Source organism: Mustela nivalis (genome assembly GCF_964662115.1).
Source record: "Mustela nivalis genome assembly, chromosome: 20".
Taxonomy (NCBI): Eukaryota; Metazoa; Chordata; class Mammalia; order Carnivora; family Mustelidae; genus Mustela; species Mustela nivalis.
Genome location: NC_139039.1, coordinates 22129091 through 22146838, shown reverse-complemented (window position 1 = coordinate 22146838; position 17748 = coordinate 22129091). Strand labels below are relative to the sequence as shown.

At 35.3% G+C, this 17748-nt stretch overlaps 1 protein-coding gene across 7 annotated transcripts in view; it reads right to left on the bottom strand.

Moving 5' to 3' along the window:
* Nucleotides 1-17748, bottom strand: part of SGCZ (sarcoglycan zeta) — a 1087941-nt gene that overhangs the window by 118526 nt on the left and 951667 nt on the right. For all 7 annotated transcript variants that reach the window (XM_082715514.1, XM_082715520.1, XM_082715515.1 and 4 more), the window contains one exon: nucleotides 3134-3221. In XM_082715514.1, coding sequence (XP_082571640.1) covers nucleotides 3134-3221 — 88 coding nt within the window. The remainder of the gene's footprint in view (nucleotides 1-3133; nucleotides 3222-17748) is intronic.

The window sequence follows — 17748 nt, the reverse complement described above, 5'->3', positions numbered from 1 at the left end:
GCTTTTTTTCCTAGTACTTTCCATACACCAATTCTATGGTGTAGAATTCTATGGGGTAGCCTGTTTGTGTGTGTGTGTGTGTGCATGCGCGCGCCTCTCTACCTGTTTTGGATATTAGAAATATATGGAGGTGGCCAGAAGGGCATCGACACAGTTAACAGTCTTAGGATCTTCAGTTTTTACTAAAGGTTACCAATTTTATCATCAGTTTTCTTCACTTCTGAACTGAGGAGACCCAGCCACAAACACTAACATTTTGAGTTCTCACTTCATCTGACTAATGACAAGCCCAGGTGAAAGTATACATCAGAAGGAATACTTAATAGACATATCAGCCTAAATTTTTATCCCTGAATAAAGCTGAACTGGCAAACATGTTCTATCCCTTGCTTCACAATTACTTTATCCACGCACTTTGTGGTCACGCTCTGAGCTTTCCTTAAAGCACCAGACCATAGTGTTGGCAGGCTGGTGCTTCTTTGGATGGAGAGTTGCTAAAAATAGTGTACACTCTATCATCCAGTTTTCTTTCTATTAAACAACATGTTCATTTTGTTCAGGGTATGTGAAAGGAAAACTCTGGTTTTCCATAAAAAGTTCAGATGTTTCTCCTTAAACATAGTAGGATCATGTCATTAGTCACATTTCTTTTTACATCTTTACCACCAGCAAGGCCAGTGTGGTTTAATTATATAGGATACAAATAGCTTTCAAATGGATAAAGAATGTATTACTTTTTATGTAATTATATATATATGTACATTTTAATTTTTTATCTCTTTATAAACTTGCGGTATTTTAAAAAACATTTGTTTCATCATATGGACTTTATTACTAGTGTATATTGACTCAAAATACTGAGAAAACAAATCAAAGAAAAATATTCTCGTTAAAAAATCTTAGTGCTAAATTGTTCTCGTAAAGCATATCTTCTCTTATCATTAAAAAAAAAAAAAACAAATTTGAGCGTATATAGCTTATTGACAGCCGCTAGAAAGGCAGAGAACCAGTAAAGATGCACCCCTGCTGTTCAGTACTCCCACTCCCTGACTGGCTGTTTTGTAAATCCCCCTGGGCAATGAAGGCAAGCCCCTCAGACCTCAGAAGGAGCCAAAAAAGTCAACTCTGCTGCAGAAGCTATCTCTAATTGTTTTTTTTTTTATTAAAGATTTTATTTATTTACTTGACAGAGAGAAATCACAAGTAGATGGGGAGGCAGGCAGAGAGAGAGAGAGGGAAGCAGGCTCCCCGCTGAGCAGAGAGCCCGATGCAGGGCTTGATCCCAGGACCCTGAGATCATGACCTGACCTGAGCCGAAGGCAGCAGCTTAACGCCACCCAGGCGCCCATGTTTTTTTTTTTTTTTTTTTTTTAAGGTGGTGTTTAATCCTCAGAATGTGAATTATGAAAAGCAAACCAGAACTAAGTGATAATATCATTTTGTTGAATTTCTTGCAAATGACACTGCCTTATTACCATATAGTAAAACTTAAGGCATCCATGACTCTCAGCTTTGAAGAAGTAATGAAGAAAGACAGAAAAATGAGAAATTGTGGATTTTAATGAAGGTTTCTATATAATTTGGATATGTCACGGATTCTTGATAAATGGAATGAATATATCCAAGATGAGTCAATGATTTTGACAATAAAAGTTAGTGGTTCCTGGGAGTGAATTTATTCTCCAAAATTTACTGAGCCATTAAACAAGGAAAATTATGATGATATAGGAGACCTTAGATGAAGCATACAATGGTGACTCTAAGCAGATTTTAAAATATTTAGAACAATGACATTCCAATTATTTAATATCCAATTGCTATTAATGTTTTACTGAGATAATGTTACAGACATGGAATTATAGACCTTCTTATCATGCTTACACTACAGGACCACACAGCAGCTACTCTGGGTTTCCCAAACACAATCACTTGTGACTTAGGGAGACTACCAAAAAAAAATATGTTTTACATATAGCCCTATCTATTAATAAAACTTCCTGTTCAACTTTTCACTTTATCCTCCTTTGATTTTTATCCCCTAGTGTTCAATTGATGATGACTAGTGACCAACTTCTATAATGAGAACATAACATAAAATAAAACTGAATTATTATAAAGTGCAAATATATTTTTAGAAATACACATATGTTAAAATATAAATTGTATTTTTTGCTTCATTAAAGCAAATAACATATCAAAAAGTATTTCATATACCTACAAAGGAAGTAGACACAATCAAATTAATGTTTATGAATCTCACTTTTCAAATATCATATTCTGGTGTAACTTAAAAAGAACTAGTAGAAGTATACATTTGTGTTATAGTGCTCATTAATTTTTCATTAAGATAAGGACAACTCATTCCTTGAAAATGTAATTTACTACTTATAATATACTTTTATATACATACATATATTATCAATACTGGGTAATTTCTCCACAAAAAAGTACAGCATTCTAAAGATATTTTGACAGTTACACACAAATCAAATCTTTTTATTATTTTACATAATTACAACTGACTTCTTATTTGCCTGTTTTCTTACAAAAACTGAGTCAAATAATAATGCCATGTAATACAAATCACTAATTTTTTGATGATATCAGAAAACAATATTTTATCATTGGATTATGTTTATAACTTCTAAAACTTATAAATCTTAAAATATAAATAATCTCAACACCAGATTTAGAAGTAACTGATAAATGTTAAGATTTACTATATTCAACTAATATGTCATTTCTAATTTACATTAGCAGATAATATCTCTTAGGACATTATTTACCTAAAACAAAGGACATGGAGACCACATGCTATTATATCTCATGTGTTTTATATACACCAGGAAGATATTTGTTAGAAAAATGGTACATTTCATAATTCAAGAGTAATTACAATAACATATATGTAATTGTCTCAAAGTGACACATTGACAAGAGTAAGAACTGCCATTAGAGGAAACTATAATTAGTTTATGAAAAATCAAATCTTATGCAAGATAGATAGGCTGAAAAAAGATGTCTAATTTTATATTAGAGAAATAACAGACTTTCGCTTTCCCCCATTTAAACAATCACAAATCTTCAAATGGAGTAAGATGGTAAAAGCAATCTTTACCCCCAGTGCACTCACCTACTGTCAGCTGTCCAGTTAACTGCCCCATGTGATTTCTTGCATTCACTGTTACATTCCTGTCAGACTGTAAGACCAGTGGACTATCCTGGGAAAGATGTACAAAACAAAGAAATCAAATAAAAATAGAAATAGAGTCAAACTTAACTCTAAAACTATACTGCATTAGTTTGGGTGTGACCAAAATTCTATTCCTTTGTTTTATATTAAGCATTTATTTTAACATCCCAAAATATTGACTGGATAATATGAAAAAAATACAAGTGTTTCATCATATCTACTTCACGGGATAGGAATGTTTCCACTTTGGTAAATGGACATTAACTACTTGACAGAATAATTTTCAACTCTACCAATTGCTGTATGTCCAAGGTGTAGACACTTCCTCCCCTCTCCATCTTCCAGTGGAATATATGTCTACCTATGGAGATGTTTTAAACCCTACCCAAATGAGGAAGTTCCTTTTTAAGTTGAGTTTGCAACTTTCCGATCCCAGCTGAAGTGTTATCTCATCAAAACTGCCTCCCCTACAAATTCATTCAATCTCCAAACTCCCAGTCTCCATTTATTTTGTTCAAAGTACTCATCGCAAGGCAAATTTATTTTGCATATGTATGTGTTTACTTGGTTTCATTTGTTTCTGTCACAAAAGGAAATGTCCATGTGACAGGAACCATGACAGTCATGTGTATACAATTATATCCTCACTGCTTAGCATACTGCTTAAAAAAAAAAAAAGAATTTATTAGGTATTTTTTGAGTGGGTAAATAAATTTTCTTATAAATGACGTTTGCTTGTTTGTTTACCTCACATGGGAATGCCCTGTAAATCTCAGAATGGTTTATGTAGGGAGGTATATAAAATATAAGAATATGTTTGCCTGGAAATTTTTATTTAGGATATCTAACCTTGGTTAGATGTTTATTTTTATCACTAATTTAGCACTTAACAGTGAGATAATTTATTGAAGGATATTACCCACTGCCTTAGGAAGCTGCATAGTGGGCTTCAGCCACCATGGATGCATAAGTAACTTATGCTGCCTACATTTTCATTTTCATGATCTAAAATATAAGCAGGGTGATGATCATTTACAAACTGTCCATCCATTCACTCATCAAGTATGTATTTATTTATTTATTTCATCAAGTATTAATTAATTAATTAATTAATTTTTAAAAATTTTATTTATTTATTTGACAGAGAAATCACAAGTAGGCAGAGAGGCAGGCAGACAGAGAGAGAAGGGGAAGCAGGCTCGCCGCTGAGCAAAGAGCCCGATGCTGGGCTTGATCCCAGGACTCTGGGATCATGACCTGAGCCGAAGGCAGAGGCCTCAACCTACTGAGCCACCCAGGCGCCCCTCATCAAGTATTTATTGAGAGCTCACTGTGCATGCTGTAATGTTTGGGACATTTCAGTGGTTTGGGACATTTCAGTGATCGAAATGGAACAATGCCTGCCCTCATGGAGCTTTTAATCCAGGTAAAAAAATTCTATGAAAATCTCTCCCAATACCGTCCTCACGATCTAGGAGATATGTCACTTCTATGTGAATGTAAATACACAAGTGCTTTTACATAAAAGCTATAAAAAACTCTTTCAAAATTAGGATTTGAGATTTGTGGTTTGGAGATACATAAGAAGGGCTTTATAAGCTTTTTCTTAAAGGTGATTTTACCACATCTGCCTAGATACAAAGCACTGGGTAAAGAAGCACACACATACCCACACATACACACATACACTCACACTGTGTGCACACATGCTTTCTTTTCAAAGTGGGTTTGGCTATTATGTGTAAACTAAGATGTGTTTTTTAAATTAATTTTCCACATTTTTTAAAAGATTTTATTTATTTATTTGACAGACAGAGGTCACAAGCAGGCAGAAAGGCAGGCAGAGAGAGAGGAGGAAGCAGGCTCCCCACTGAGCAGAGAGCCGGATGTGGGGCCTGATTCCAGGACCCTGAGATCATGACCTGAGCCGAAGGCAGAGGCTTTAACCCACTGAGCCACCCAGGCACCCTAATTTTCCACATTTTGAAGAATACTCTTATTCTGTAAAGTGAGACTTGGTTGTACAAAAGCCACTATAGCTAATTTCATTCTCTTTCTTACCACAACTCATTTCTTTGTGTCACAAATCGGAAGTGTTATCTATACAATTTCAAAAAATATATCTAGTCCTCTCTCCATAGGTATTTCTATGCTGCAGTAATCCATCTTTGCAAAAATCTAATGTATTTTAAATTTATTCTATCTTTCCTTTTGGGCAATGTGTTACAATTCTGTTTACAGTATAGGTTATGGACTAAGGGCTGCAGGTAATCCGATCTCGTAAAGACACTGCACAAAGAAGAGGGTTCTTAAAAGCAGACAAAGGTTCTATTCTAGGATGGTAGAATTAATTACATGTAACTCATGCATTTAAAAAGGGGGTTTTGAATCCAATAACATTAATATGAATATAAGAAACAGCAAAAGCCTCTAAAGTAACTTGCAGTTCCAAACACCATAAAAATACACTGGTTGAATTTTAATTCAGATTGTTTTAATATTTTTATGAAATAACATACACAATTAATGTTTAGATTTTTTAAAGTTGATGATAATATTTCCTTTTATTTGCTTTGCAAACCTAAATTTCTGGGAACTATAGCATAAAAAAGCATAACCATTAATATTGTGTAATTTCAGAACTATAAGTATATGAAAATAATTATAGCCTTAATAAATATTTTAAGATGAGAGAATAGTCCATTATAAAAGGCAATATGAAATTCATCTGATTTAGTAGAGATAGACTTGAGTTAGAAGTGAAAATCTAATCATTATATGTCTTTGTTTACAACACTTCAATCTACTTTTCCGTTACTATAACCACAGAAATGAGGTTCTCCCCCTGGCATTCATCCCTTTTCTTCCCATGAGTCCACTAAATTTCCCCTCAGAATTAAATATTTATATCTAGATTAAGACTTCACCATGATAAAAATAGTCTTTTTTTAACTAAAACTCGAAGCATATAGCTTTCAGGGGTAATGAACAATTCTCTATGCTGCATTCACATGGACATTAATATATTATTACGTTATACTGACATGTTTAAAAAAAATAGACAGGTGAGCTGAATCAAAACAAGTAATTATTGGGGTGCCTGCCTGGCTCAGTTGAAAGAGCATGAAACTCTTGCTCTGGGGGCCATGAGTCTGAGCCCCACTTTGGGTGCATAAGATTAAACAAATAAAGAAAAAAAGTGTTAAACAAAAGGTAAGTGCATCAGCTTTACTTTGTTTTCTGAATTATGTATCAGGACAGTGACATCTCTGGGGGCTTAGAACCACGGCTTATGCAGGACATTTTATTTAATACCCACTCAGTACTAATTCAAATATATATATGTGATAAACACATGATAAAAATGATAGCAACATCCAAAGAAGATAGAATCCTCAGCAATCTGTAAATCTAATACTAAACACTTTTTTAGGGTAAAATTAGTACCAAGAATCTACCCCTTTCCAAAAAAAGATTGACATTTAAGAACACTTATCTCTCCTTTCTTGTGTTCATCTCTCCAGAGGTTTATGTGTAAGACAATAATTTCCACTAGGAAATCAACGCTTTCCACTTTCTGCTCTACATTCCTTCCTTACAGTCCTTTGTCTTATATTCCTGTATCCCAAGAATTGGAAGACTAGTGTCTAATATCAGATATTAAAAGAAACATAGCAGTACTCTCATAGCTTATTCTTGCTGAGAACATCAGGGGGAGAAACTTATTTGCTAGTCTTATCTCATGGAGGAGAAATAAGACATAAAAATTTTGTGTGAGAGTAAGTAAGTGGGTGGCATATTATTCTGCACAATATAGTAATATAAATATCTTTTCTTTTTGGAGGAAAAAAAAAAAAAACTTTCATCTTTTGATTCAAATATCCGTTGTTGAGAACCAGGAAATCTCCTGGCTGGTAAATCACAGTGTTCTGGAGTTGCCTTGCATCTTGCTGTAACTCTAGGAAATGTTATCTGCCTTCTTAGCTACTCTTCAGACAAAGCAGGTGGGGGATTCAGTGATACCATTAAGTGGGCCTGAAAGCCCGTTTATGATTCTTTCATGCACACATTTTTTTAACGCCAAGGGCCTGCTTGAAACCTTACTAAGGGTTTTAGAAAAATTATGCAATATGTCCCTCTTATTTCAATGTTTTTTTCAGAGGCGGTGCAAGTGAATAAGGTTAAACAAAAAAAAAAAAGATTCCTTTCTTCTCATTTTTATTGCCTGTCTTTGTTTATCTTACATATTTACTGATTACCTACAGTGTGTCCACCTCTTTGCTAGTTACTAGGTAAAAAACAGAAACAAGGGGGACAAACTTTCTTTTCTTATGGAGTTCATAACCTACCCGATAACGCTAGACAATTCACCACATAAATAGAAAAATAACAACAAAAAGCTCAGAGAACGTTACTAGTAGTAAACTGCTGTCATAGAGACTTTTCTCATAAAGTGTAAGTTATATTGATGAGAAGAAACTGTTTTTGTATGCGTTTAGGTGTATATAAGAGGCACTTCTTTCTTTCACACCTATTAAGTTGTAGAAATAGCAGTCACAGGAGCAGCTAGTGCCTCCTGGCACTTATTCATGCCAGACTTTGTTCTAAACACTTTACATGTATGAGCTCATCTTCTCAGTAGCTTAAAATATAACCACCCATGAAAGAATCAAAAAATAAACTGGTTGCAAGACAGACAGCGCACCCCTGTTTGAGTTCAAGTAGCGAGTCTGCCAAAAACTTTCTGCTTCACTTGGCAAGTCACTCAACATCTTTGAACCATGACTGCTTCATCTGCAAACGGGGTAATAATACATAATTTGCGGGCTTTTTATGAAGAATTAATGAGATGATATATACAAAATGCTTAGATTAGTAGCTAGCCTTTGCTAAAGGCACTGTTAGTGTTTTGCTTTTATTTATTCCTCACTGTAATTATAGTATTCTACTAATAACAGTGCTTAGCTATCGTCATTTCTATTTTACAAATGAATAAATTCCAGCAAAGAAAGTTTAAGTCACTTGCTCTAAATCACACAGGTAATAAATGACAGAGCAAATATCAGAACCTAGCAATTTGGGTCTAGAATCTCCCTTGTCAACCACTGTGATATACTGCCTCTCTGGTGGTGATTTAGTTCTAGACTTTCTACAATGTCAGATCAAAATGTGAGAATAAATTTAAAAAATGAAAAAAGTATAATTTAAAATTAAAAGGACAATCTAGGGCTGCCTGGGTGGCTCAGTGGTTTAAGCCTCTGCCGTCAGCTCAGGTCATGATCTCAGGGTCCTGGGATCGAGCCCCACATCGGACTCTCTGCTCAGTGGGAGCCTGCTTCCTCCTCTCTCTCTGCCTGCTTCTCTGCCTACTTGTGATCTCTCTCTCTCTCTGTGTGTCAAATAAGTAAATAAAAATCTAAAAAAAAAAAAAAAAGGACAATCTAATACATACATGGTCTTGGAATATAAGACGAGCTCCACACTGCCATCACCCACATTTCAATAAGTCTGGTTCATTTTGTTTCATTTTGTTTTCTCAGGTTCTATAGCAAAAGTATATACTCCTGAACTGTCCTCTGCACCCATATTTCAGAATGTATCACTCACCCTACTTGCTATCCTGAAAGCAAACATAATTAATGATCAGTATTGTTTGGTGTAAATGTCATGCATCTGGTATGTCATTTCTTGAATTTATACAATTTGACCTGAGTTTTACCAGGTGCGGTTTCTTATCCTCACTGACCAATATTACACAACCTTGCACTGAACCTACATCACCCCCCAAATTCTCTATCTTCCTTCTCAAAATTCAATCGGCTATGTTAGAAGTGTCCCTTAAATACACTCTTTCCTGTGACCACTCCTGTAACAAACTCACAACTCACATCACAACAACCACTTTCTCCTTACACTGATTCTTCATATCCAGTGTTACCTAAAACATTCTTCAAAATATCGTCATGCTCGAATTAAAACAGAACAACAACAATTTACTGATTCCTCAATCCCAGCTTGGAGAAAAATTCACATTCATAACATGTAAAGTACTTTACAATATGATCCAATCCTGCTTGTATAGCTCTCTTTCACACCACTTCACGATGCAAGAATGACCCAGATTTCCCTTGCTTCTGAAAATATGCCAGTTCTGTGTCTTCTCATCTTCTGTTCCTCATGCCTGAAATTCTTACCCACTTCTCCGTAACTGGCAAAATCCTATTTTTCAAGGTTCAGCTCAAAGTTGCATCATTTCTGAAGCGTTTCTGCTCCTCCAGCACTAAAGTGCACCTCCCACTCTCCAGGGCCTCAATCAGTGTTGATGTCTATCACAGTTCTTGTCATGAGATTTTTGCTTTGTTTTGATCCTTCCTTTATTTATATCCTCCATTAGATTGGACTGTCCTGAAAGCATAGGTGTTGTCATTTTCCTTAGTTCATGCAGCCTTTTTTTTTTTTTTTTTTTAGATTTTATTTATTTATTTGACAGACAGATCAGAAGTAGGCAGAGAGGCAGGCAGAGAGAGAGAGGAAGGGAAGCAGGCTCCCCGCTAAGCAGAGAGCCTGACGCAGAGCTCGATCCCAGGACCCTGGGATCATGACCTGGGCCGAAGGCAGAGGCTTAACCCACTGAACCACCCAGGCGCCCCCATGCAGCCTTTTGAAAGCAGAGTTTGTGTCATGCTTGGCATCTAGTTCATGTTCAATAAATGTCTGCTGAGTGAATGAACTGAACTGAACACATTTACAACATAATGCACTCAGGCTACCCTGCGTTTACAGGTATTTGTGTTCAGGCCACAATGAACTTACCAAGCTTTTACAATCTATTTATTTATTTATTTATTTATTTATTTATACTTATTTATTTATTTATTGCCCAGAGCAAGGTTTCTAAAAAGCCATGAAACTGGAACGAGTAGTATCGTATTATAATGTGATTTACAGTCATCATCTCTGCACAAGGCAGACTTCATTCCTTTCATGAAGCATCTGATCCACTTAAGAATTGAAAACACTTTACAGACCTGTACCCCTGGGGCTTTTAATACCTTATATGTTAATAAGAAATTATAATTTTAAAAAGCCACACACACAGTAAACAAAAAGGAAACTTAATTCAAGACATATCCTAATTTAAAAAAAAAATAAAGAAGCTGAAACCACAGATAATATTTTAATTCTTTGGTTAAGAAAACAATTACTTGAAATTTTATTTCCTTTAGAGTGCAAAGCATTTAACTGTTGAAATTTGTATTTTAAAGGTAGAAGAAATATTGATCATGAAAAGGAAGCTATCTATAGGTGTTAAAGTGACCTCCTCAAAAATGCAGTGGTCACATTTTAATCTGCATGGGAAGCAGTGAAGGGGAAGAGAGCATACATTCACCAGTCAGCTTTTCTGTTTCTATTCCAACACTTTTATTGAGAATTTCTCACTTTCATTAAGTTTTGGCTATAAATTATTGAATCACGGAGGTCACCCTACCAAAAATCTCTTATGGGAATGATCTAGGACTTCTGATGGCCCTTCTGGCTCCTTCCTGTCTCTTTAAAGCTATAAAATAAACCTACTAGTCTAGACATACTCTTCATGGGGGTCTCCTTATCCCAACTGCTACCCATGAATGTGTCTTCAGAATAATGCCACAGGGAACAGTTTTGCACAGAGAGTTTCATTGACAGGGAATCTTTGGTAATTGGCTGCTTTCTGTTATCATCCAAATTGCTCCAACCCAACCTTTAGCCATGGCGAGGCTTGGAAAGTGAATGCTTCTTGAATAAGCATCCTAAAGGAGAAAAGTATTATATCTTCCTAAAGTCATAACGATCCAGATCAATGAAAGGACACTATTGCTTTAACCAGATGACACAGAATGCCCCTTTTCCTCTCAGAGGACACTTGCTGCACCAGGAAAATAGTTTCCTCTTCCCATCTCTTTTTTCAGTTGTCTCTTTGCTCCTCTGGTTGCCCCATCAGACTTTCTCCAGGCTGATCTTGCCCTCATGGTAGTTTTGAGGGTGCCAACCTGTTCACTCTCTGCCTAACCAGAAGCATGAATGACGGACACCCCTACTGATGGGGTAAGGGAGGCTGGGGGTGCCTCCTAGAGTACATAAATTGTGCTCACTTGGATGGGCAGAAAGAAACTTCAGAGTATATGTGAATACCTTCAGTTTAACCAGTTCATATGCCCTAAAAAATTTTAATGGGATTAATTCTTTTAAATCATTTATTTATATGGGACAAGGAAATTTAATTCTTCTAGAAATGGAACTATTCAATGGTGAAAGGGTAGGTATTTCAGAACAACCACCGGACAAACCCTCTCCTACTTCCTGTATAATAAAATGCTACAGGGTATGCCACATGTGTATTTGTATATGAAACAGATTTTATCTTCTATAAATGCAAGTAATGAGGAAAAACAGAGATAAGCAAGGAGCTTAGTCTCACTTAAATTATTTTTCTTTTACCTTGCTTAAAATTGGCACTAGAGAGGGGCGCCTGGTGGCTCAGTCAGTTAAGCTCCCACTCTTGATTTTCGGGCTGTGGGATTGAGTCCCATATTGGGCTCTGTGCTTGGCTTGGAGTCTCCTTGGGATTCTCTCTTTCTCTCCCTCTGTTCCTCCCCCTACTCATGCTCTGAAATAAGTAAATAAAATCTTAAAAAAATATATATTGGCACTAGAGAAAGGATAAGAAGTCTCTGGAATCTAAAATTTGAAAATTGCAGCACACTTAACAAAAACTTCACCTTTCTCAGATAAGAGGAATGTAACTTTCCAAGAAATGCCTTTCAGGAAGGCAGTAGGGATAGAGAAGTTAAAAAAATCATTTATTGAATTATTTTCCTTAGAAATATCTTCACTCATATTAGTTACGTTTCTTCTAGTTAAAAAGAGCAACAGCAACAGCAACAACAAATCTTTCTCTTAAAATCTAGTTGGCTGATGAAACACTTTAAGTAGCTGAAATATCAGACCAACTTTTTAATTGATGGTGTGTGTGTGTGTGTGTGCACGCGTGCGCACATCTATGCTGTTACTGATTTTATGCAGAAGCAGATGAGGGAAATTAGAAATATAATGATTATGACATTATTCCATAGTGACAAAAGATAGTGGAATGACAAAATAGGTAATAAGAAAAACAAGTGGTTATAAAATCAAGTAAGTGTAGGGTCATAGCACCTGTGATGGTTACTTTCATGTATCAACTTAATGGGGCCCTGGGGCACCCAGATATTTATGTAAACATTATTCTGGATGTGTCTGTCAGGGTGTTTTTGAATGTGCTTAAAATTAAAGTTGGTAGACTGAATAAAGCAGGTTGCCCTCCCCAGTGTAGGTTCATTTCATCCACCCATCAAAGACGTTAACAGAACCAAAGTGGTGTGTAAGAGAATTTGCTCTCTCTGCCTGAATGTCTTTGAAATGGGACATCAGCCTTCTGTTTCCTGACTCAAACTCAGACTGGAATATATACCATCAGCTATTCTCATTCTCAGGTCTTTGGAAAACGACTAGAAGTATACCATTGGTTCTCTTGGGTCTCCTGCTGGTTCTGACTGCAGATCCTGGGACTTCTCGGTGTCCATAACTGTTTGGGCCAATTCCTTAAAATAAATACATAATTATATATAATATATAATTATGTTATTTTAATACTATAAATATTTTAGAGGGAGTGAGAGAGAAAATTTATATATAAGGTTATATTTTTTGTGTAATTTTTGTATGTGAGGTTAACCCACGAGAATCTAATACATTACCCATATTAATTACTAAAGGAACATGGTAAAAATATGTATGTGGATACTAAGCAACAAACCAACCCTATAGATAACAGTTATTGTGCTTGTATAATTATCTATGACTTTCTATGCTTTGAAGCATTTTGCTAATTATTGTTATGCCTTTGTTATATTTGATAAGACAGCTGCATATATATATATATATATATATATATATATATATACACATACATACATACATATATATATATAAATCTTCCCTCAAATTGTATAATCATTACTTTGAAAAGCTATAACAATTTTCATCCTTTCTTTGTCAACTAAATAAAAGGGTGGAAAGTCTCTCTGGGATTAATTTTTCAAAGGACTACAACACTTTCAAATTTCTGGCTTTTTTGTTTTCATGCTAAGATTTATATAAAGAATAATCCTTGGTCTCTTAATAGGAAAATCTAATGATGACAGGTTTGGAGGCTAGAAGAAACATAAAATTGATTATATTTTTAGCTATATAAAATGGTAACTATAGTGTCTGTGGTCACTGAACATTTAGGAACATTTAGAATATGTCAGAACAATTAGCACATGACATGACTAGAGAAACTGCTCTAACCTGATGCTCAGAAATTTGAAATGCTCATACAAATCACCTGAGGATCTTTCAACATGCAGATCAGAGTGAAGCCTGATTCTTCATGCCTAACAAGCTCCCAAGTGATACTATGGTACTGGTCTGCAGATGACTGAACAGTACGGGCTCTGTTTCACTGAGATGCAGGCACAGACAGCTACTTGCTAGAAGCTTCTACATCTGCAGTGTGGCCTGAACCCACAGATCAAGCAGAAAATTACAACTGTCTCAAAAAACTATTTTTAAACTATTCCCCATAGTATGGCAAGCCTACGTTTAACTCGCAGATTTATAAATTAAGATGTGTTTGCCCTCTACTTCCCAATGGAAAAGACTGCTCACTAACCCATGATGCTTCTTCCTGTGCACACGGCAGTCAGGCTACATTTTCTACTCTTTCTAGTAGGTGATATGACTGTACAACAGACAATGACGAAGTTGTCAGAGAAATACAGGCAGAAGAGATGTAAGACATTTGCAGACCTGGACTACAAAACCCTGCCAGTCAGGTGCTAACTTCTCCATCTGATGCCCCAGGTGTGGTGGAATGACACATGGAGAAAACCTCAGTCCCTAAATGTCTGTGAGGATCTGAATCACGGGTCCTACCAATACCACCAGATTGTGAAGTGACAGATTTTGTACTTGACTTAACCCCTGAGATACCAGACTTGTTACAGAAATGTGCCTATTCTGATACAATACCCTTGGTTCTCTTCTAAAAGGAGGTGACTGTCCCAGTATGTCCACCCAAGTCCTCCTGATCACAGTGCCCTGTGCAAGCTCTCCCTGTCTTACATTTTCTCCATATTCCTCCCCTTCAATAATCATACTGACATTTCTCATAACATGGATATACTTTCAGAACATTATGGTGCCACAGACTGACCTGTTAAATAATATTGTCACCGGTGATGATATTTAACAATGTCTTTTTATTTTAGGAGTAATTAATCACCTTAGCTTCATCCAGAGGAGAGATCAGCAAACTTTTTCTTAAAGGGGCATAGAGTAAATACTTTAGACTCTACAGCCATGCAGTTGCTGTTGCAACCATTCAACTTTGCTTCTGTAGCTCAAAAGTAGCCACGAGCAAGACATGAACGGACATGTCTGTATTGCAGTAAAATCTTATTTAAGAAAAAAAGCAGACATTTGCAAGCACCCCTTACTGACTTCTGATCTAGAGAATGAATCTCTGATGGATTTCAGATCTCAAAGTTACAGCAACTATGCACCCAACATTTTTTAAAAATAATGCTAATATCTTAATGATTTTATTTTTGAATGATTTTTAAATAAATATAGTGTTAATTTGATATTCATTTTTAAATATAAGAAATCATAAAATAATTTAATTTTAAAAATAATTTAATTATGATAAATCTAAGTATAAATTTCACTTTATAAAACTCTACTTAGGATACTCCTTAATTCTAGAATCTGATGACTCCTGTCTTTGATCAGTTTTGCAGAAATGGCCACCCATTACTGTTTAATAGTGCCTCTACTTCATTCTTTACATCCTTTCCAGGCAGAATTTCCCTTAGATATGGAATATATGTTCTTTCATTCTATCTGTATGTCTTAACTCTGTCTCCTATTTCTCATCTCCCTATCTCTGTGCTACCCGCTGGCTTACGGCTTCCTCCCTTGTGTATTTACTCCTCCCCTCAGCGGCATTAGTCACCTATTAAGCTGAGTTACCAATTCATTGATATATCTTTTATTATGAGACTTGGTTACTTTTTCACATCTGACTGGTCAATTATATTTATGTTATTATTTTTTATTTGCTCTCTTTTTTAAAAAAAGATTTTATTTATTTATTTGACAGACAGAGATCACAAGTAGGCAGAGAGGCAGGCAGAGAGAGAGAGGAGGAAGTAGGCTCCCCGCTGAGCAGAGAGCCCAATGCAGGGCTTGATCCCAGGACCCTGGGATCATAACCTGAGCCGAAGGCACAGAGAGGCTTTAACCCACTGAGCCACCAAGGTGACCTTTTTATTCACTCTCTTATTAAAGTTTTTTCTTAAGCATTATATATATATATCATTTTAATATTTTGTACCGAAAATTCTAATTGCTGAAGTAATTAGAGGTCTAAGTTAGTGAATCATTGCATTGAATTTGTTGAATTTGCAATCATTTGTTGAATTTGTCTTGTGTTGGCCCATTCCCAGGCTGTTTCTTTTTATTGTTAGTGGTTTAGCTCATGGTCAACATTCGAGAATTTCCAGGAGCCTGGATTAAGGAAGCATCCTTCTAGAGAAGATTTGTATTTGCTCCTGCTAGGCACTGGAGGACAGTGCTAATCTGAGAAGATATGAATTCAAAAGGGCAAGAGACTATTTACAAATTCTCAAATTCTGAAAGGACAGTATTTGTAAACATAATGGCCTGATGTTCCTTATGCTATTCAACTAGTTATTAATTCCTACAGTTTGAAGTCCTAGGTATTGTTAATTATCATTATGGGAAACTCTGATTTCAGTTTTCATATCTTATTTTTAATTAATTAACTAATTAATTAATTTTTATTATGTTTAGTTAGCCAACATATAGTACATCATTAGTTTTTGATACAGTATTCAACTATTCATTAGTTGTCTATAACACTCAGTGATGTCCTGCTCCTTTTTAACTCTCTCTCTCTTTTTTCTCTCTTTTTTCTTTTTTTGGACTATGGTTTCTCTATTACCTTTTTCTTTTTTTTTAGATTTTTTTTTATTTATTTATTTGACAGACAGAGATCACAAGCAGGCAGAGAGGGAGACAGAGAGAGAGAAGGGAGGAAGCAGGCTCCCTGCTGAGCAGAGAGCCCGATGCGGGGCTCGATCCCAGAACCCTGAGATCATGACCTGAGCTGAAAGCAGAGGCTTTAACCCACTGAGCCACCCAGGCGCCCCTCTCTATTACCTTTTTCAAATGAAAAATTCAATTAATACATCTAGGTTGTCAAGTGGGACTTTATCTCAGAATAGAGAGTCTGAAAATTTACTAGAAGCCAAAGTTCTGATTATATGCCACTTTTACGTTAAAAATAAACGTACTATTCAACAATATATAAAACAACTTAAGGTATAGAGATGAGGATTGAGAAAAAAAAGTAAAATAAACTATGTTTATTTTAAGGATAGAACAGTAAGTGACCTGAAGTTAGACAAGTGAGTACCTGGAAATATTAGATACTTCTAAAAAGTAAGTATGCATGTGTATATGCGCTCCTGTGTGACGGAAAGATGTTTGCAAATTCAGAGTTTATAAATTGCCATATCACAAGGAAAGTCATAAGCAGCTATGATACATTGCTAATGGTAACCAGACCATATACTTGTTCATTTCGGTTACTAGTTAGTCTAATCCTTACAAACAGACTTTAATAATATTTCCTAGAAAGATTGGTGGGATTCATATATGAAGAAAGGAATCTTTATCTGTGTCTCAAAGTTGATCCATTATGCAAGAAGTATTTTTTAAGTCACGGAGAAAGAAAATGTTGTTTTGCAGAGTAAGCTATCTATGTTAAGTCTGTAAAAACAGCTAAAAACTTTCAAATATAATAAACTAATCAATTTACTATTTGTGAATATTGGAGTTAAAGGACTATTTTTATTATAAAACAGAATTTGTGATATGAGAAATCAGTGAACTCTCTGGATGTTTGGAAGTCATTTTAACAGATAAAAAGTATTACAGTTTTTCTGACTTGTTCTATTTTCCATAAAAAAATGAAAGACAGATGCCATCTAAAGAGACACACAGAGGAACGAAAAGTAAAATACTTATGTTTTCATTAAGATGCTACTTTTTCCAAATGATATTAAGTGTGTTATAAACTTTAACTTTGGCACTAAAATTTAAAACCAGAATTAAAGGCCTTTTAAAACCTGAGAAATAAATGTGTCCAGACACATATTTTGTTGCTTGTTTCAACAAGGTTGTTGTTAGAGTTGCCTAGTTGTTGCCTGAATTTTACTTTGACTTTTTTTCTAGAAGTTAAGGCAAAATAAAAATGTTATAAAACTGTCATTGCCTGATAAAAGCAAGCAGAGAAATATTTAGAGAGAAATATCTTCCCTTAATATTAGCATTTAATCTCTAAGAAATTTAAATATGCTCATTTAGAGCATTTGTTTCCAAATTCAGGGAAATCAAATAGTGCA